General features: G+C 43.0%; 1 protein-coding gene across 1 annotated transcript; it reads right to left on the reverse strand.

Annotated features, from left to right (window-relative positions):
- Positions 1-696: 696 nt before the first annotated feature.
- LOC143817957 (protein kinase C delta type-like) lies at positions 697-7,488 on the reverse strand. The gene is made up of 10 exons (XM_077299417.1): positions 6,980-7,488; positions 6,735-6,841; positions 5,868-6,041; positions 5,554-5,645; positions 5,252-5,314; positions 4,239-4,377; positions 3,188-3,379; positions 1,586-1,717; positions 1,086-1,289; positions 697-988 (listed from the first exon to the last, which is right to left on the reverse strand). The coding sequence occupies exons 1-10, from the start codon at positions 7,425-7,427 to the stop codon at positions 902-904; spliced, it is 1,638 nt and encodes a 545-aa protein (XP_077155532.1). The 5' UTR covers positions 7,428-7,488; the 3' UTR covers positions 697-901.
- Between the last annotated feature and the right edge of the window lie 13,953 nt (positions 7,489-21,441).

A 21,441-nucleotide genomic window follows, 5' to 3' on the forward strand; every position in this document is an offset into this window, starting at 1 on the left:
TCCCACAGTATAATGGGAAAATGATTCATATCTTCATGACATGCACAAAGAAAAACACCGATATTCCTGCCATATTGTGATCATAGAGTGGTAGATACCAGTCCTGCATGTGTGTATGTGTAATGTATTGTGAGTGTATTCATATACTCACATTCTGCTTCTCTCTCCGGTGTCCAGCTCCAATCTCCTTTTCTGAGTGACATCACCGCTCTGCAGACTATCCGGGTCACACTTCACTCTGCGTGACCAGAAAGTTGTTTTTATAATGTGAGTCTATGGAGTGTCAGAACGGACTCCATAAGCTTTCATTGTAAAACAGACTTCCGGCTCACGCGTACAGTGAGCCGGTTAGTCGCAATTTCGGTGACGTCACTGAGAAGAGCAGAAAACCGGTGCCGGACACTGGAGAGAGCGGCTGTAGGTAAGTAGATAATACATTCACACTAGATTACATGCACATACGCACATTAAATAAATTAAAAAGTCTTAGTAATGGGCTTCTTGAGACCCGGTGAGGGCTACTATAGAAACCGCTTCTTCCAATAAGGAACTAGAAAAAGAAAGGAATATTCACAGAACTTGTTCCTTCCAATGAGGATATAGAAAACAAAGGCAAAGGTGCAAGTAACATTCTCAGATATTGCATTTAATGTGTTGTCTCATGCACGGATTAATCAGTTCTAAGAGACAATAATTTGCCTCAAACTGTCGCTCCTGATTTATGAAGAATCGTCCTTCTGCAGGTCGTAGAGGAAAAAAACCCCAGTGGGGAAAAACTTTACGAATTGTGCTGGAAGGACTACCCTTCATGTGGGCATAAGTCTTTGGTATGTTTAGGTCTTCTGATATCTGTGCTGATCCCTCATAAAAGTGTTCTGAATTAAGTGTCCAGCAATGATGATTATATGATGACTATGACTGACGATCCGGATGACGATAATGTTAAAATCGATGGTGAGGAGGATGACGTGGTGGATGAAAATAAATTCTGTGAGTGAAGAAAAAAGAGTAAGTTAAAATCACATCTGACAAATTTTTGGATTCTAGGAAGAATGGGCTCTATTATCTAGGGTTAGAAGACTCACGTTATCTGTCAGGGCTCCTTGTACAGAAGATCCGGAGGAGTCAGATGTTCTCCACAGGTTCTCTGGCTGGAGATCTTTCCACCTGCTCCCGACACTGCTGAAGTCGATAAAATGCTGCTGTTCCTCCGGTGTTATTGGAGGCCCTCGCGGTTTTCTTGCGTTCAGCATGGCCACAACAGGAATGACGTCATCCTGCACTGGGGTCTGTGACAAGAAAGTTTGGCGTCAGTGTTCAGTACTATCCAGTGTATAATTATAACTTCCCGCAAGAAGCCTAGTTACACCTAGATTAGATGATGCAAATATGCAACGGTACGGGCGTACCCCAACCATAGGGGCAAAACATCCAGCTGCAACAGGACACCCTGCATTACTATAAAGAGGCTGGGCTGTCACACGTCACCTGAATGGAACATAATTTTAGTCCCTGTTAAGGACCACTGTCAATTTTTACGCTTAGTCATCCCCATCAAAAAGCCCCCAGAGTGTTAGGTACTTACCGGCTCCACATGGTTTGGTGGAGAGAGTTCTCTAGATTCTATCGCCCCCCAGTCAGTTGTCTGGAACATCAAATGTGTCCTTAGTTGTTCCTTCACAAATATACGTCGCTTGTCAGCAGACTTAAAGAGAAGCTGAGGAATAAAAACAAAAAGAAAGAGTCCATCATCCCGAGTGACTGACATCCATCCATCATGTCTCCTCCCTGGCAGTGGTGTAGTGTAGGTTGCCAGCGCCCGGGGAAAAGGTAAGTGTTTTGTGCCTCCGGACCTGTGGAGAGGTAACACTCCCTGTGTCCCCTCTACCTGTCCAGTATTTCTCCCCTTATCCCCAGGCAGATGTACTGTAACTATAGGAAATGCTGATGTCATTATGTCTTGACCTTCAGCACTATAGGGTTTTTCTTTTTTTTCATGAAATTTCATATCAATTTAAAAAATAACATTTTACATTGTTATAACATTTTTTGATACGTTTTATTTGTTATTTTCACTTGTTTTTATGTTTAATTACCCTAACTATAACCCTAATCCTACATAGAACCCTAATCCTAACCCTAATTCTAGACAGAACCCTAATCCTAGACAGAACCCTAATTCTATCCTTAATCCTAGACAGAACACTAATCCTAACCCTAATCCTAGACAGAACCCTAATCCTAGCCCTAGCCTTAGCCTTAATCCTAGCCCTAACACTAATCCTAGCCCTAATCCTACACAGAACCCTAATCCTAACCCTAATCCTAGACAGAACCCTAATCCTAACCCTAGTCCTAGACAGAACCCTAATCCAAGCCCTAGCCTTATCCATAATCCTAGCCCTAACACTAACCCTAGCCCTAATCCTACACAGAACCCTAACCCTAATCCTAGAGAGAACCCTCTATCCAAGAAAGAACCCTAATCCTGGACAGAACTCTAATCCTAGCCCTAGCCTTATCCTTAATCCTAACCCTAACACTAATCAAAGCCCTAATCCTACACAGAACCCTAATCCTAACCCTAATCCTAGACAGAACCTTAATGCTATACAGAACCCTAATCCTAGCCCTAATACTAGACAGAACCCTAATCCTAGCCCTAACACTAATCCTAGCCCTAATCCTACACAGAACCCTAATCCTAACCCTAAGCCTAGACAGAACCCTAATGCTATACAGAACCCTAATCCTAGCCCTAATCCTAGACAGAACCCTAATCCTGGCCCTAACCCTAATCGTAGACAGAACCCTAATCCTAGCCCTAGACCTAATCCTAGACAGGACCCTCATCCTAGCCCTAGCACTAATCCTAGACAGAACCCTAATCCTAGCCCTAGCCCAAATCCTAGACAGAACCCTAATCCTAGCCCTAGCCCTAATCCTAGACAGAATCCTAATCCTAGCCCTAGCCGTAATCCTAGACAGAACCCTAATCCTAGCCCTAGCCCTAATCCTAGACAGAACCCTAATCCTAGCCCTAATCCTAGACAGAACCCTAATCCAAGCCCTCGCCCTAACCCCTGTCAACCCTATTCCTAGCTCTATTCCTAGGTCTGTAACTAATCCTAGTCCTGATACTAAGCACCCCTAATGCTAGCCTAATCCATTATATATGACCACTTACGTTGTTTATCAGGTCCTTTATGTCGGTGTTGAGGTCTTGTGGATAGATGGGGTCATCATACAGAATGGACATTTTTAGTCTCATTCTGTCATTCCCGTTGTAGAACGGGTATTTTCCACTTGACATTTCGCACACGATGATTCCAAGCGAAAACCAATCTACTGCTCCGTCATACTTCTCTAAACGGAAAACCTGTGTGTACATAGAGGAGGAAGAGATGGAAACAGTCAGGGAGCTGGGCTTGTTCTCGGTCTCTGACTTTGGCCCAGTAACTTTTCATTATGGAATTTTTAGAATGAGTCGTGTCTCTGCAAACATCAAATCAGTGTTGGGACGTTACTTTGCAAAATGCCGCACAAGCAGCAGGAGAGTTCAACAGATGTGTGTACACTACACTATGGCGGTCCGAAGGGGGTGAGACTCACATCGGAGGTGGGTGTAGTGTAGTGGAGGAGAGTGGGGTCTGTTGTAGCCTGTAGGGATCCACCAGTGTTTGGGAAGCATCTGTGTGGTATGTATCGTACATGCAGAAAGTGTGTGCTATGTGTCCAGTATGCAGGAGGTTAGTGTGTGCTATGTGTCCAGTATGCAGGAGGTAAGTGTGTGCTATGTGCCCAGTATGCAGGAGGTAAGTGTGTGCTATGTGTCCAGTATACAGGAGGTAAGAGTGTGCTATGTGTCCAGCATGCAGGAGGTAAGTGTGTGCTATGTGTTCAGTATGCAGGAGGTAAGTGTGTGCTATGTGCCCAGTATGCAGGAGGTAAGTGTGTGCTATGTGTCCAGTATACAGGAGGTAAGTGTGTGCTATGTGTCCAGTATACAGGAGGTAAGAGTGTGCTATGTGTCCAGCATGCAGGAGGTAAGTGTGTGCTATGTGTCCAGCATGCAGGAGGTAAGTGTCTGGTGTTTGTGTATCCAGTCTACGGGTGCCCGTGATGCCCATGTATACAGTGTGGCCATGAACGGAACGTCTGCGATCTTATCCTGATGATCTGGTATTAATAACAGACAATACAGTAATCACTATGTGATATGATGATGTGTTCCTTACTTCAGGAGCCATGTACTTGGGGGTTCCTACGTATCCAGTCACTTTTTGATCTTCATATACGTTGATTTTTGAGAGGCCAAAGTCACCGATCTTAGCGTGGCTGTCGCCGTCTATAAAGATGTTCAATGGCTTCAGGTCACTGAAAGGGAATAAAATTAGGTTACCGGAATGTCAGAATGTGGATAAATTACTAGAAAAATTGTGAATGTATACAACTGTATATATAGTTGTGTGTATCTATATATAGGTGTGTATCTGTATATATAGGTTTGTATCTGTATATATATAGGTGTGTGTATCTGTATATATAGTTTTGTATCTGTATATATAGCTGTGTATCTGTATACTGTATACATAGGTGTGTATATCTGTATAAAGCTGTGTATCTGTGTATATATATAGCTGTGTATCTGTAAATATAGGCTTATATCTGTATATAGCTGTGTGTATCTGTATATATAGGTGTGTATCTGTGTATATACATAGGTGTGTATATCTGTATATATAGGTGTGTATCTGTATATAGCTGTGTATCTGTATATATATCGGTGTGTATCTGTATATATAGGTGTATATAGGTTTGTATATAGGTTTGTATATCTGTATATATAGGTGTGTGTATCTGTATATAAAGGTGTGTGTATCTATATATAGGTGTGTATCTGTATATAGCTGTGTATCTGTATATATTGGTGTGTATCTTTATATATTGGTGTGTTTCTGTATATATAGCTGTGTATCTGTACATATCGGTGTGTATCTATATATATAGGCGTGTATCTGTGTATATAGGTGTGTATATTTGTATATATAGGTGTGTATCTGTATATATATAGGTGTATATAGGTGTGTGTATATCTGTATATATATCTTTAACTTCTAAAATAAAAAGAATGAAAAATAAAAAGAATAAGATTTTCCTGGTCGGGAAGGGGTAAATCTCCCACCCACAATACCCAGGAATAATCTATACAATGACCTCCGTTACATGAGAATAGTGGAGAATCTATTACCGGTGTATAATGCCTCTTGAATGCAGGAACTGGAGGCCGCAGGTAAGTTCAGCCGTGTACAACCTGATAGGAAAGAAAGAAAAACATTTCAATCGTCCCGGTTCCTAATCCGCACTGATATGGAGGACGCATTGCTGCAGCTCTGTTCTATCCCGGAGCCGGTGCCGGGTGGATGACGGTGGCCACCGTGTTGGATGTCATCAATCTTCCTGGCCAAACAAGAGTATAGCTGATGTGGAGTAGTTCTATAACCCTTGTACGCCCCCCTATGCTCACCCTATAGACCCTCCGGCCAATCTTACCTGGTTGTCTCAATATCAAATGGGGCTTTGTTCTTAATCAATTGATGGAGATCACCTCCAACCATGTAATCCATGACATAGAAGAGATAATCCTGGGGGAGAAGGAGACGATGACGTTACATATGTAAAGACACTACAAAACATCCCAGGAACCCTCATTTGGGCCCATGTCTATAAGCCGCCTTTGCAGATATCGGGCAGGTGATGCCCTTCACATAATCCAACATCATATAATACTATACTATAATTGCGCTGATTCTATGTAAACGGGCTCAGAGGTGAGAGGAGTCAATGATAGAAGCTGGAGCTCTTACCGATGTCTGGAACGTAGCAAACGAGGCACAAAGGAAGGGGCTCCGCTCTGCAATCTGCAGCACTAGTTTTTCGTTTATTGCTGCAGTCGTCCTCCTTTCCTTTAAAAGCCGTCTCTTTTTCAATATCTTGATTGCCAGCCGATGTCCACTGACTTTCTCTGAGGCCAACAACACCTGAAGGAAGAGCAGAAATAAGATACCTGGGTTACGAGGTGCATGAATCTGCAAGAGCACGGAACATCTGTACCAGAAACCCAACTCAGTATGTGCCCACCATGGCCTCCTCATGTCTGGACTGGTGGAAGAGACTCAAGGAACGCGAATGGTCCACGGTTTAGGGGGCACAAAATTCCATCCTACCTCTGGACATCTTACGGTATGCCACAGCCCTTTTGTATATGATTGATTTTGTCAATCAGTTTCACCGAACACCATGTGATGTTGCGTTTCACATGTGCTATTAAACATATGATGTAGGTTTCCCTATAATTACAGAACATTATGGGAGTCCAAACAGTAAATACCTTCTAACTGGTTAAAAATTGGTTGTCCAGGAGCACAATTATATAGCTGCATTTTTCCCAAACAGCGCCACATCTGTCTACAGGTTGTGCGTGGAATGGCAATGCATTCCCTCTGACTTCAATGGAGGTGAGCTGCAATACCAGACACAACCTGTTGAAATGTGTGGCAATGTTTTTGAAAGTGGACAGCAATGTTTTTAATGCTAAACAGCCCTGTTTGATGTTGGGGATCACTTCTAACCAAAAGGAGGCCCCTTTAACATTTCTATGGGTTTCACAGTTTATAAACATTAGTCAGCTTACACAGAAACGTACAAATTGGATAAAAATAAAAATCACAAACCTTTCCAAAATGTCCTCGGCCAAGAACCTTGTGGTAGGTAAAGCTTTCCTCTGATAGGGTGTCTGGAATGGTGGGCGGAATGTCATCTGACTGGAAGGAGCCTTCTCCTGGTGAGACAAAGAGGGTAAAACATTGATTGAATCACTGTTAAGCGAATTACAAACGAGTGAAGAATAAAAGAATCGTCTGATTTTCATCTAGAGAAAACCAACTTTCTGATCTTTCAGACTAATTTCCCATCTTACCTGCTACTGGGCAAGAGTTGGTGTCTGGTTTTGATCTTTTGGATACCATCATAGAGCACTGGCTCGTTCCTTCACCTCCACCTCCTTCCACCTGTTCTTCTTCTCTCTTCCTCTTTAAACCTCTGGTGTCCACCTGAGTTTTTTGAGGGCTGTTTAAGTCTTGATCCTCTCCAGCATCAAGACATCTCCTTTTTTTATAAGGAGGCTCATCTCTGGTCCTCGAATCCCGAGTCCAGGACTTGTCTCTTCCTCTACGGAGAGAATGTGAGGTCTTCACATTATGCCGTGAAGATGCCTCATTGGGGGTATTCCTCTCCCCATTGGTGTCCTCTCTGGTGTCATGAGGGACATCTACATCCTGATATAAGAGACCATCCTTGTTGTTAGATGTGGTGGTCTCTTCTCTTTTGGAGATCTTTTTCCATTTTTTTCCAGCTCTAAAACTCATTTTGTGTTAATATCACAATCAGAAATTCACTGAGCACAGGGAAAAAAAAATGCACCTTCACTCGTCAGACGGCAAAGGTCCACAGAAGGAATCAAGATGGCCGAGCGCATGTCACTGGTTATGTGATATCACAAAGGAGAATTACATCACAAGTATCTTCATGGAACACCTAGAGGTGGAATGTGCAGCCGTAGAACAATGTGACATCACTGAGCAGCATGACATCATGTGGAGCCACATGGAACATTGGACGGATTGTGACATCTGCAGCCGTACAATGTGCTGGGGTGGCATCATGCCAGTCTTGCTCAGCTTCATTGATATGTATTGCAATGAGATTATTGTTCTTCTGTTGTAAATTGTGTCAAAGTTGCACCAAAACGCAACAGACGACAAAAAATCTGCACCTGACAAATCACAGTTAACATTTTATTTTTTACCTACTCAACATAACCAAAGGCGTCCAGTTGATGTCAAAGATGTACATTGCTTATGATAAACCTGAGCCGCGGCCTTTGCCAACCATTACTTGTCATTTATAGTCGTGGTATACATTATTGGCACCATTGATTATTCATTATACACCAATATTTCCAGATATAAGGGCATAGGTGGATATTAGTTCGGCTCTTGTAGTTGACAGAGGGGCTCTTGGGCACTAGGCCCTACTAGGCCCTCCTGGCATAGCCCGGTATTTAATGATCTACAAGGTTGGATCCGGCAGAGGGGATCCATCACCTGTTATACTGTTTGTTCTTTGCAATGTGTTCATTAGATCAGACTATTAGATCGAGAAAGAATGTAGTAAAATGAGATTAGACCCAATTAAATAGTTGTTCCCAAGATCAGTCTTCATTTCCTTCTTTTCGGTGGGCAGTGCAATTCTGGAGTCAGTTTGGGTGGGCAGCATAGCTGAGCCGCTGGTCCGAATTTGGCAATTTCCAATACTACTACATGAGGCACCTTTACCTCTGAAGAAATGCAGGGGGACTGAAGTCATCAGGAGGATCCTGGGGCACTGAAGCTGCACTTATGCCTAACACACCGGCCACCGCTGACAGGCTGCAGAAGTAGCCGGTAATCTAGTCAACAAGCAGTAACTTAAAATATATAAAATCCCTCTGGTTTTGAGAACAGAGAAGATTTTTAGAAACAAGTAAATTGCAACGTCACTTGTTTTTATAAGCACTTTGCAATTTTATCCCTGTACCATGTTTAGATAATCCCTAAAAATAATTATTTGGAATCCCAGCAGAAAATGTTATAGAGTATGAACACTTTTTGCAACTAATTTTTTTATTTTGTTCTTTCCCTTCTTGTAAGCTGACAATTATGCACAATGTTCACCTTCATCGATTTTGTGGGAGGCTCATATGCAGTTATATTTTTTTATAATTTAATTATTTTTTGTGTTTATTCACCTCAATATTACAATGTATTATTAGTGTAAATCTTACAGAAATCTACAGTGACATAGCTTGTGTTGTCAGTGTCTGGGGCAAGGTAAGTATTGTCCCCGCTAGCCCAGTATTAATAACACAAATAATACGTCCCTGAGGACCCCTTTTAGAAATTATTAATGTACCCTTAAAAAGCAAATGATGCCCCATGAGGGCAAGGCCGGTTTTAGGTACAGTGGGACCCTAGGCAAAAGTTCAAAATGCTTTCGAGACTACACAGGTCTCTTCATCAGGCATAGACTAAAAGAAATTCTGGAGAATCACATATTAATGCACAACACATCACAGAAAAAAAAAAACTGAAAAAACATGGATAAGACATTAAATCCATGCGACACATTCATTCCTGCACTGTGTGTCAAAGGTCGTCATAAATTTATACTCCCAGATTCTCCTGTCTCTCTGAGATTTGAAGTTACCTTTCAATACAAGTAATTTCAGGTCCATGGTGCTATGATCAGGCATACAAAAATGTTTGGCCACAGGTAGATCCATTCTTTTATTTTATGGCGGTGAGAATTTATCCTTGCTCTCAGTTTTTGCCCTGTCTCCCCCACATACAGACCCCCAGTTGGACATTTAGTACAAATAATTAGGTACACCACATTAGAAGTGATGCAGATGAAACTACGTGGTATCTTGTAGTCCTGATGTGAATTGGGAATCTTTATCTTGTCCGTGGTCATTATAAATAGACAGGTTTTACATTTTTTCTGGTTGCAAGGAAAGGTTCCTGCAGCTGTTGGAGAGGACAGGGAGCTTCTGACAATGATGCTTCTTAGATTTGGGGGCTGCCTAAAACACAGTAGTGGGGGGGTCTGGAAAAATTGATTGTAAGCGGGCATCTTTTTGTAGTAAAGGTTGTAATTTCCGTGCAGCTCCCCTTAGCATCTCCAGATTTGGATTGTAGGTGACCACTAGGAGTACCGTGTTGTTTTCTGCTTTAGCTTTGTAATGTGGCAGGCGATTCCTTGATATTCTAGTTGCTCTTGTGATCTGGTTTTCCATTGTTCTTGGATAGTAGCCCTGATTCAAAAATGTCTTTCTGAGGTGACCAAGGTGTTCATCCCTATCCATTGGGTTGGAACATATACGATTGTATCTGATGGCTTGGCTGTAGACAATAGAGTTTTTTATGTGTTTTGGATGGAAACTGTCTCATTTAAGGTATGCTGGACGGTTCGATTGGCTTGTGATATAGGGATATCTCTATTTTATTGGTTTGCAGCTTGATGATGGTGTCCAAAAAGTTAATTTCAGTGCAGGAGTAGTTGAGTGTCAAGTTGATGGTAGGGTGAAATTGATTAAACTGTTCATGGAACATCTTTAGCTGTTGCTCAGACTCCGTCCAGATGATTAAAATATCATCAATGTAGCAGTAATAGGCCAGAGGCCTGATGGGACAAGAGGACAAAAAGTCGCTTTCAAGCTTGGCCTTGAAAAGATTTGCATACTGTGGAGCCATTTTACTTCCCATTGCTGTGCCAGTCTCCTGTAGATAGATCTTGTCAAATTCAAAGTAATTGTGGGTGAGCATTGCACGGCGAATAAGCCTCCTTACCTTGACAAGCCAGAGCTGGTATGTCACTCTCCACAACGAGAAACCTTACCCCTTAGACCCCAGTCCAGAGCCTCTCACCTAGCCAAATTAGTTCTCATGCTTCGCACTGACGAGGGCCAACAGCCCGAAACACCGTGTCTGTGAATTGAGATACTGATTCAGCTTTTATCCTAAGTCATATTGCACGACTCGTTAAAGGGTTAATTGTGACTTGTTGGATCGCTACTTCCAACAGGTGGCGCTATAGAGTTTAAGTCCTCTTTCTCTCTGAAGAGGCAATTTGCATAAGCAAAATTGGTAATTTTAAATTCTACGGTCCTTGTGCTTGAAACTTGTATGTCATCTTTGATGTTACGGTCCGTAAAGAATGATCCCACATTTTCCCTCCCTGCTTGTTTTCCATTTAATGAAGTAGGCTGCTCTTTAGTGTCAATACTACTGTCAACGTCCGCAGCGAGGTATGTCTGAATGTGCTTGGTTTGAGGCAAAATCAGGCACATACAAAAAAACAAGGAAACACCGGCACTATTCTAAACACGATCTTAGATGAGGCTTTGAATAAAGCTAAAAAATTTGAACAAAAATCCCTAATGAAAGCCACTAATAAACAAAAGATGGATAAGCAAAAAAGGTTTAGTTTCAATTTTAAATTTGGTCCCATGGATAGAGCAATCCGCGGTGCCATAATTAAAAACTGGCAAGTACTGGGATCAGATAAGGATTTGAGCAAAATGGTTATGAGCAAACTGCTTGTTACATTCAGGCATTGTCCCAACTTAAGAGACAAATTGGTCAGGAACCATTTCAAAACACCTGCCACAAATTGGTTAAAAAATGCCAGTGTAATTGGGAACTACAGATGTGGTTCATGCAATTTTTGCAAGTTTCAATTGAAAATGAATCCAATTAAATTAGGCGCAAATGTACACTGTCTAACGGAGTTTACGTCCTGTAAAACTCAGCACATTGTGTACATTAATTTTTTGTCCCTGTGGAAGATATTATATAGGGAAAACTATCAGACTCATGTATGTAAGATTCAGGGAGCACTTTAATTCCATTAGTCTGGAAAAGGATCTACCGGGCTTATAGAACACCTTGGTGAAGTTCATCACTCAGACCCGGAGATACTAAGTTTCGCAGGATTGGAGAGAGTTCACCTACCCAACCAGGGAGGTGATTTGAAAAAACTATTATTACATAGAGAAGCAAAATGGATTATTCGCTCCAATGTATAAGGTCCTCTTGGTTTAATGACAAGATAGACATGACGGTGTTTTTACAATTTCATTATATATTGTTGTTAATTTTAATTTCTGTTACTGTGACGTGAGAGAAGAAGCATGTCTACCTATAAAGGGACTGCACACCCACATGAAAACGTACCGAGACCCGTTGAAGGGTTTGCTGCACGCAAAACGGCCGTCACCCACTAGATAGCCCGCTCCTCTACATCCATGTATTAAACCCTTTTTCCATAAAGAAGCTTTTTTTTATCTGACCCTGAGTGCCACCTGTGACGACACAGCATTTTATCTAAATTAACCAGACGCCAGTAAAGCAGGAGGAATTGACTGTCATCGATATGTTGACTTTTGAATTTCTGTGTTTCTTTCTTTTGGTCAAGAAAACACAGACTCTTGTTCATATAAATCTGTGATATTGACTTGCAAGTTGACATTTGTTGGAACATATTAACAATGAACAATGATGTTAATTGAACAATGATGTTTGCTGATATGTTGATTACATATTGTCCAGCCCACCAGTTTGTTGACTTACAAAACAGAGGAGTAAAAACTATCCAAATCTATTAAACAGTCAAATGTGAATCAACCTCATCACATCTTCCTCTTGACCTCTTCATGCTGGCTTGAAGGACTGTTGTTAACTATAAAAAGAGGAGATGCACCTCTGTAGCATATATACTTTATACATCCAGACAGATAAACATTCAGTCATCCAGACAGCCAAGAGATACAGAGATCCAAAGAAACAGAGACTATTTACAAGACTGCAGTCAAGACATCATGGCTCCATCACAAGGGACACAGATTTGTCATTCTACAGGATGTCAGCTTAGGGAACCATGGCCCCCGGCTGAAAGAATACAGATCTGCTCCATTGACCATCACTGAACCATAGATACATTTGGGGTAGTCAGGATATGGACCCACCAGTCACCTGGCTCCATGGAGATGTTTGGAGAATCCAGGTTGTGACCCCCCCGGCATAACTTGCCTTGCACCTCAATGGACTGTCATTCTCCTAAGCTTGTCGTTACCTCCTCTCTGTGCGTGCCACAGGTGGAGTAGTCGGCCCTTGGCTGCTCTCATTCCGACAAGTCAGCGGAAGGGTGAGACTCTGTAATTGTACACCATCTTGGGTATTGTGCTGGGACTGTTCTATATATTATTTGCCTGTTTTGTGGTTCAATAAAGTATCGCCACACTTTTTAACCCTCACCCTGTGCACAATCCTTCTGATAGGTTCCCAGCACAAAAGACTGAATGTTTGCACAGCATGTTGTTTTTACATTGCTGTGCATATAGTCATTCTTTTTAGCATCATTTTATTAGGAGAATTACAGAACGTAAATGCCTAAAAAAGATGTTGTGTGCACATACCCTTAGGGAGCAGACCTGGCTTTTTACTGTACAGCCGCTTTGCTGTTCACATGTTTAGGATTTTGATCCGTTTTTTTGTCTGCAGGTTTTGAAAAATGCCTGGTGGTAAAACATAAAGTGAATGTTACTTCTATGAAGTGGATTCTGCTCCAAACTAGACTAAAATGCTGCAAAAACACTTCAGAAAAAAATTACACTCCTCTAAAACTCCACTTCAGGAAACGCTTTAGGTAAAAAAAAAAGGCGGGTTTCATCAGGGCCGGCGTCAGCGGACGGCAGGGTCGGGCAGATGCCGGGGCCCCCTGACTTCTGGGGGCCCCCCGGCCCCCAGGATCCGACGGCAATTTTTTTTTATTTTTTTTTTCTTACTTGGGACTGGCCGCCGACTCGCCGATCCAGAGACAGAGGGGACGGAGGAGACGGAGTCCCCGCTGAAAGCCCCGCCCAGCCATATGTTGCCCGGCCCCTCCATGCGGAACGTCCTTCAGCCGTTGCTTGCTGGACCCGGAAGCGAGCCACTGCTGCACCCCGGCGGAATTCCGGACGCAGAACCCGCCGGCTCGCAGGACACAGGTGGCTCTGTCTGTGTCACAGTCACAGAGCCACCGGCTCCAGACCACGGCCGTCGGACTCGGCCGTCCACTTGCCCATCTCGATCTCCCCATCTCCCCTCGTATCGGCAGGTTCACCGCCGCTGTATATACGCTGCACACCACTGTCACCACACCTGCCCGCCAGAACCAGCAGACAGCAGCCAGTAAGTACTCAATTAACGTCCACTATGTATATACATATGTGTTACTGTGTATATATCATATGTATTTGTATATATGTGTGAGTGTGTGAGTGAGTGTGTGCGTGAGTGTGTGTGTGTGTGAGTGCGTGTGCGTGCGTGCGTGTGTGTGCGTGGCAGCGTGAGTGAGAATGAGTGTGTGCGCACACAGCCAATATAATGAATAAACGTTACATTACTTTCCTTCCCTTGACTGAACTACATGTGGAAGTGCTGCGTTATACACTATATATGGGGGAAGGGGGGGCCCAGGACCATTCTTTGAACATGGGCCCTTTGGCCTCTGTGTCCGCCACTGGTCCTATGTGACATAGGAGCGCAGACACAGGGAGCCGTCCGGTCCGCTGGAGCCACGGCGCATGGCAGCGCAAACTGAGCCGCTGAAGCCGCTGTGGAACATCAGCGCACACTCAACGCCGGAGCATCCTGTCCGCTGAAGCCACTGCCGCTCACCGCCTGACAGCATTTTTGTAAGTACACTGCATGGTATATATATATATATATATATATGACCATGCTAGTAACGGTTGGACCCCCTTTTGCCTTCAGAACTGCCTCAATTCTTCGTGGCAGAGATTCAACAAGGTGCTGGAAGCATTCCTCAGAGATTTTGGTCCATATTGACATGATGGCATCACACAGTTGCCGCAGATTTGTCGGCTGCACATCCCTGATGCGAATCTCCCGTTCCACCACATCCCAAAGATGCTCTATTGGATTGAGATCTGGTGACTGAGGAGGTCATTTGAGTACAGTGAACTCATTGTCATGTTCAAGAAACCAATCTGAGATGATTCTAGCTTTATGACATGCACATGGCGCATTATCCTGCTGAAAGTAGCCATCAGATGTTGGGTACATTGTGGTCATAAAGGGATGGACATGGTCATCAACAATACTCAGGTAGGCTGTGGCGTTGCAACGATGCTCAATTGGTACTAAGGGGCCCAAAGAGTGCCAAGAAAATATTCCCCACACCATGACACCATGATGGATCCATGCTTTCATGTTGTTTACGCCAAATTCTGACCCTACCATCCGAATATCGCAGCAGAAATTGAGACTCATCAGACCAGGCAACGTTTTTCCAATCTTCTACTGTCCAATTTCGATGAGCTTGTGCAAATTGTAGCCTCAGTTTCCTGTTCTTAGCTGAAAGGAGTGGTACCCGGTGTGGTCTTATAATGGCGGTGATGCAGAGAATAATGAAAGTGATGTAGAGATGATGATGATGGGGACATGATGGTGCTGATGCAGAGAATAATGGCGGTGATGCAGAGATGATCGAGACATGATGGCGGTGATAGGAAAAATAATGACGGTGATGCGGAGATGATGGCGGCGATCCCTTTTTAGTTTTTTTAGGCTAAAATGGATAGCATGGATCAAGGCCAAGAACTGGCAAGTCAACATGGACCTCCTACAAAGAAGTACAAGTCTGGAAGTCAGAAAAGAAAAGATAAACAGTTATTGGAGGACAAAATCAAGAAGCTACCTTCTATTGATCGTTTCTTCAGGAAGAGTGCATCTAAAGAGAATGAAGAATCTGTGATTTCTACCATGTCTGATGTGCAGCCAAATGTTAGTGGCTCATTAGAAGCGTGTTCCAACATTGAGGAAATAGGTGACATGCCTTTGGATTCTCCAGACCAGCCAGTCCTGCCCTGTCATCCTGGACCTGTGCCAGAACTCAGTGATGATCCAGCAAAATGGCCTGATGTAATCACCAACCTTCAGAGATGCCAAACTATCAAAAGGGGACCTAAACAAGTAAATCTTCACGATTTTCCACTCACAGATTTTCCGGATGGTAGTAAGAGACGATTTTCTTCTGTTCATTATTACAGGGTGATAGGTACTGGAGAAAAGGTTCCACGTGATTGGCTAATATACTCAATGCTTGGTGACTCCATATATTGTTTTTGTTGTCGGTTATTTGACAATCAAAGTAGATCAATATTCTCCAGCCCAGGTGGATTTAAAGACTGGAAGCATGTCGGTGGTAAGGGATCTTTGCACCTCCATGAAGTATCTAGCAGCCACATGTCTAATTATGTCAAGTGGAAAGAGCTAGAGGCAAGCATCAGTTCAGAGAGAACTATTGATAAAGATTTGCGCCAACAACTCCGTTTAGAAGAACAGCGGTGGCGTGAAGTATTGTTGAGATTGTTAAAAGTTATTCGATGGATGGCAAAAAATAATCTGCCATTTAGAGGATCGTCAGATACAGTGTTTACAGAACAAAATGGAATTTTTCTGCAGTTACTGGAGTTAATCTCCGATTTTGATCTGGTTCTGAAGGAACACTTGCAGCGTGCTAAAGAAGGAACCAATGTCCACTACCTAAGTAAGGATATGCAAAACAAGTTCTTGCAACTGATCGCAGAAGCAGTGATTGAAATAATAATTCAAAAGGTAAAACAAGCTAAATGTTTCAGTATAATAGTGGACTGTACACCAGACATCTCCAAAAAAGAGCAGTTGTCACTTGTGCTGCGATATGTGGAGATTGATAAAATAACAAAAACAGTGGAGGTAAAGGAAAGTTTTCTGCAATTCGTTCATGTCACAGAAACAACTGGAAGAAGTCTTGCAGGAGTTGTTTTGGAAAGACTGAGCGAACATGGATTATGTGTATCTGACATTCGAGGTCAATGCTACGACAATGGTGCCAATATGAGGGGGCAATACAAAGGAGTGCAGGCCATAATTTTAGAAAAAAATCCCTATGCCTTTTTTGTACCCTGCTTGCCACATAATTGGAACCTTGTCATTGTACACGCTGCTGAAAGTTCGAGCCAAGCCAAACGTTTTTATGACGTCCTAAATCGCCTTTATACATTTTTCTCTGGAGCGACAAAAAGGTGGGAAGTGGCCAAAGAGCATTTGTCACAGTTGACACTTAAGGCTTTGTCTCAGACACGGTGGTGTGCTCGTCTTCAATCATTGAAAGCTGTTTTATTACAGTTTCCCCAGCTTGTCGAAGCCCTAGAAGTATTTGTACATGGTACTACTACTACATATTCAAGTGACACATACAGCGAGGCAAAGTTTTTATTAGACTGCATATGCTCATACCCTTTTGTTGTCTCATTATGTGTTTGGTATGATGTCCTTCTGCAGGTTAATCAAATTAGCCTGGCTGTCCAGACAAAGACCATTAATCTCGCTGATGTCCTTCCACTTGTCGAATCTGTGACTGCTTCTTTTAAAGAATATTTGTCATCAGGATTCAAAACAGCAGAAAGTAAAGCTGCTGGTATTTGTGAAAAGCTCGATATCCCGATTGTGTACCCAACTCACAGAATGAGAAAAAAAACTCGACAATGCAGTGATAAAGATTGTCAAGAGCCAGCATGCCAGCAAGCAAGTAGTGGATCGTCATTTTTAGACACAAGGACTGAATTTGAAGAAACTTACTTCAAGCCTCTGCTTAACACCGTCCTTGAGGAAATAGATACAAGATTTAATTTTTTGAAACAATTCACTACCAAATTTGGATTTCTAACGGACCTCAAGAAATCAGCCTCTGATGGATCGGTGCTGGAGCAACACTGTTTAAACTTTTCTGATCCAGCAGTTGATGGGGAGGATATGCTGGAAGAATGTAAAACACTGGCTAGGATGTTGCCAGATGATCATCTAAGCCCACAAGAGACTTTGCAGTATATAGTGTCTCACTCACTGTACTTGACATTTAGTCCATGAGCCAAGAACCAAATTTGACGATATCGGTACCAAGCGGAGTGACTAATTCTCTTTGGTATTTTTAGGTAGATGCATGTCTGTAGTTTATTTTTTGATATGATAGCCCTTACATATACGTAGCTTATTAACCCCTTCAGCCCTAGGCCTATTTGTACCCAAGTGCCTAAGCCAATCTGACCTGTGCCACTTCATGGGCTAATAACTTTGGAACGCTTTCACCTATCCAAGCCATTCTGAGATTGTTTTCTCGTGACATATTGTACTTCACGTCAGTGCTAAATGGGAGTCAATATATTTTACCTTTCTATATAAAAAAATGCTAAATATTCGGAAATTTTGGAAAAATCGGCAATTTTTTAACTTTGAAATTCTCTGCTTTTTACAAAAATACTGATACCCCCCATAATAGTTATTAATTTACACTCCCCACATGTTTACTTCATATTGGCATCATTTTGAAAATGAAACCTTATTGTTTTACGACGTAATAGGGCTTATAGTTTTATGCGCAATTTTTCACATTTACAGCAAAACCCACTTTTCAAAGGACCAAGTCACTTCTGAAGTCACTTTAAGGGGCTTACATAACAGAAACCACCCATAAATTACCCCATTTTGCAAACTACACCCCTCAAGCTGTTCAAAACTCATTTTTAAAAACTGTTAACCCTTTAGGTGTTCCACAGGAATTTTAGCAGAATGAAGGCGAAATTTCAAAATTTCATTTTTTTTCCAGATATTACATTGTAATCCAATTTTACCTGCAACCTAGCAAGGGTTAACGGCAAACCCAAACTTGGTTACCCTAATTCTGCAGTTTATAGAAACACCCCACATGTACTCGTAAACTAAAGTATGGGCACACAGCACAGCTCAACACGGAAGGAGCGCTATGTGGTTTTTGGGTGGCGGATTCACTGGAAGAAATCTAGGGGGCCATGTCACATTTGAAGGCTGCCTGAGGTACCCCCACAGTGGAAACCCCAAAAAGTGACCCTATTTTGGAAACTACACCCCCAAGGAATCTTTTAGGGGGTATAGTGACCACTTTGACCCAACCAGTGTTTCACAGTAGTTGGAAACACTTGGTTGAGAAAATGGAAAAAGTGCATTTTTTACATGAAGGTGTCATTTTAGGCTCATTTTTTTATTTTTAAGAGGTGTACCAGCAAAAAATGCACCCCACTATTTGTTCACCAATCTCTCCCGAACACAACAACACCCGATATGTTGTCGTACACTGCAGTATTGGGGAACGGCAGGCCTCGGAAGGGAAGGAGCGCCAAATGACTTTTGGAGTGCAAATTTTACTGGAAGAAATCTAGGGGGCTATGTCACATTTGAAGACACCCTGAGGTGCCCCAACACACGCACACACACTGACACATACACGTTCTGTGCTGAACAGGACTCTCCGGTCTTCTCTGCAGAGCTCCTATCTCCCTCTGTAGAGGCTGACACCTCCCAGGCTTGTGACTGATCACATGGCCGTGACATCACCACAGGTCCTGTAGTCCTGTACTGTGTGCTGCTGCTGGTAAGGAACTTGTGGAGAGAGGGGGAACAGTCACCTAGCACCAGCGCTCCCAGCTCTAAGAACGAGCGCCTCATGAAGGCGTACAATATACTGACTTCAGCCATTCAGACCTACAGGTGTCTAGGATTAGAAGAGATGAAGCCGATGTCCAATCTTTCGTTCAACTGCTGGAGACAGGTTGGGTGAACCCCTTCAACAAAGAGCATAATGGTGAACTTATCAGTTTGTCAACAGCGACTGTAGCACCACCAGATGTAGCCAAAGACCTTCAAGGGGCATACAGTATAGGAGAGGATGCATATCAAACATTCAAGGATGAGCGTTTGGGTACCGATAAGCCAACTACATTGTTTCATGACAAGATGACGAAGAACAAACTTAAAACGTTCTCTAACATCCAAATGAAGACACGCAGACAAGGTCTTGGCAAGGAGGTAATTTTGAAGGCTGACAGAAACCTATTTGGCCAGATGATACTTGTAGCTGAGAACAGAAAGCTACAAATGAGTGATGTCTTGACTCATCCCCTGGGTCCATTGCCATGGGCACTTGCCAATGGTGATGGGTCTATCCGCAAGACCAACAAGGCTGCCCTCGCAAGGGAGTTGGAGAGGAATGCTCGTCCTGCAGAAGTGATCCCCGAGCCCTCTGCAACCATCATTGATGGGATGAGCCTGGTTCAGAAACTGAAGGGAAACAATGCAACATTTGGCCAGCTAGCAGGCACAGCAATGAGTCGCGCTATCCATGAGGGTGCTAAGAGCAAGCGCATTGATATTGTCTTTGACGTCTACAAGGAGACATCCATCAAAGATACAGAAAGAGTCAACAGATATGAAGGCACAGGGATCCATTTCAAGAACATTCAACATGGGCACAACATCCAGCAGTGGAAAAAGCTTCTAAGTAGTTCCTCCAACAAGGCAAGTCTCATAAAGTTTCTGGTAGAAGAATGGAAGGCGAAACACCACAGGGAGAAGCTTGAGGAGAAGGAGCTGTATGTCACATGTGAGCAGCTCTGCTTTAAGATCACCAAAGAACAGTGGGAAGAGGCTGCTGACCTTAAGTCAAATCAAGAAGAAGCAGACACACGCCTCCTTCTCCATGCTCTTCATGCAGCAGAATCTGGTTACAAGTCGGTCATCATCACTTCGGAGGATACTGATGTCATGGTCCTGTGTCTGGGCATGCGCCACAAAATCCCATCCCACCTGTTCCAGAAATGCGGTACACAGAACCGGACAAGATTCCTGGATATCACCACTCTGAGCCGAACATTGGGAGGCAGCGTATGTGATTCATTGATTGGTATGCATGCATTTACAGGCTGTGACACCGTCAGTGCATTCGCTGGCCGTGGGAAGATGACGACACTCAAGCAGTTGAAGATGAACAAGACATACCAGGATGCCTTTCAGGAAGTTGGTCGTTCATGGGAAGTGTCTACCGAACTTTTTGAGAAGTTACAGGAAATCACCTGCCACATGTACCTGCCAACTACCCAAACAACTGAGGTAAACAGGCTCCGTTATCAGCTGTTCTGTGCCAGACGTGGAGTGGTAGAGTCAAGTCAACTCCCTCCTTGCCAGGACTGCCTTTTCATGCATGCACTGCGTGCAAACTACCAGGCTGCGATCTGGAGGAGAAGTCTGCAGAGCCAGCCATGGGTTGCAAACCCAACAGACTGCGGTTGGATGATAGATAACGACGGAAAGCTTGTTGTCAAGTGGATGCAAGGGGCACCAGCACCAGAAGCTATTATACAGCTACTGTCCTGCAAGTGTGTGCGGTCATGTGAACTTCCTCAGTGTACTTGCCTCAGCAATGGCCTGAAGTGCACAGACATGTGCAGATTACAGACATGCCAGAACAAGGGTACTGAAGACGAGCCAGTAGAACAACAGTCAGATTCAGAGTCCGATGTTGAAGATATTATGGAGTAACATATATATATATATATATATATATATATATATATATATGCACATGACATGTTCAGTGTGTATTTACATAACTTGGATTAAATTTTGTTACAAATACTACATCTAGTCACTCCGGGTGGTACCGATATCGTCATATTTGGTTCTTGGCTCATGCTAAAATTCCTGTGGAACACCTAAAGGGTTAACAGTTTTTAAAAATGAGTTTTGAACAGCTTGAGGGGTGTAGTTTGCAAAATGGGGTAATTTATGGGTGGTTTCTGTTATGTAAGCCCCTTAAAGTGACTTCAGAAGTGACTTGGTCCTTTGAAAAGTGGGTTTTGCTGTAAATGTGAAAAATTGCGCATAAAACTATAAGCCCTATTACGTCGTAAAACAATAAGGTTTC

This window comes from Ranitomeya variabilis, chromosome 3 (assembly GCF_051348905.1).
Source record: "Ranitomeya variabilis isolate aRanVar5 chromosome 3, aRanVar5.hap1, whole genome shotgun sequence".
In the NCBI taxonomy this organism is placed as follows: Eukaryota; Metazoa; Chordata; class Amphibia; order Anura; family Dendrobatidae; genus Ranitomeya; species Ranitomeya variabilis.

Bases quoted from the DNA above. Each gene is read 5' to 3' on its own strand.
- LOC143817957 (XM_077299417.1), bottom strand. From the start codon at position 7,427: ATGAGTTTTAGAGCTGGAAAAAAATGGAAAAAGATCTCCAAAAGAGAA. The intron at 6,842-6,979 runs GTAAGATGGGAA...TTGTCTCACCAG, and splicing joins CAACTCTTGCCCAGTAGCAG to GAGAAGGCTCCTTCCAGTCA. The intron at 4,378-5,251 runs GTAATAGATTCT...ATTCCCTTTCAG, and splicing joins TCAAGAGGCATTATACACCG to TGACCTGAAGCCATTGAACA.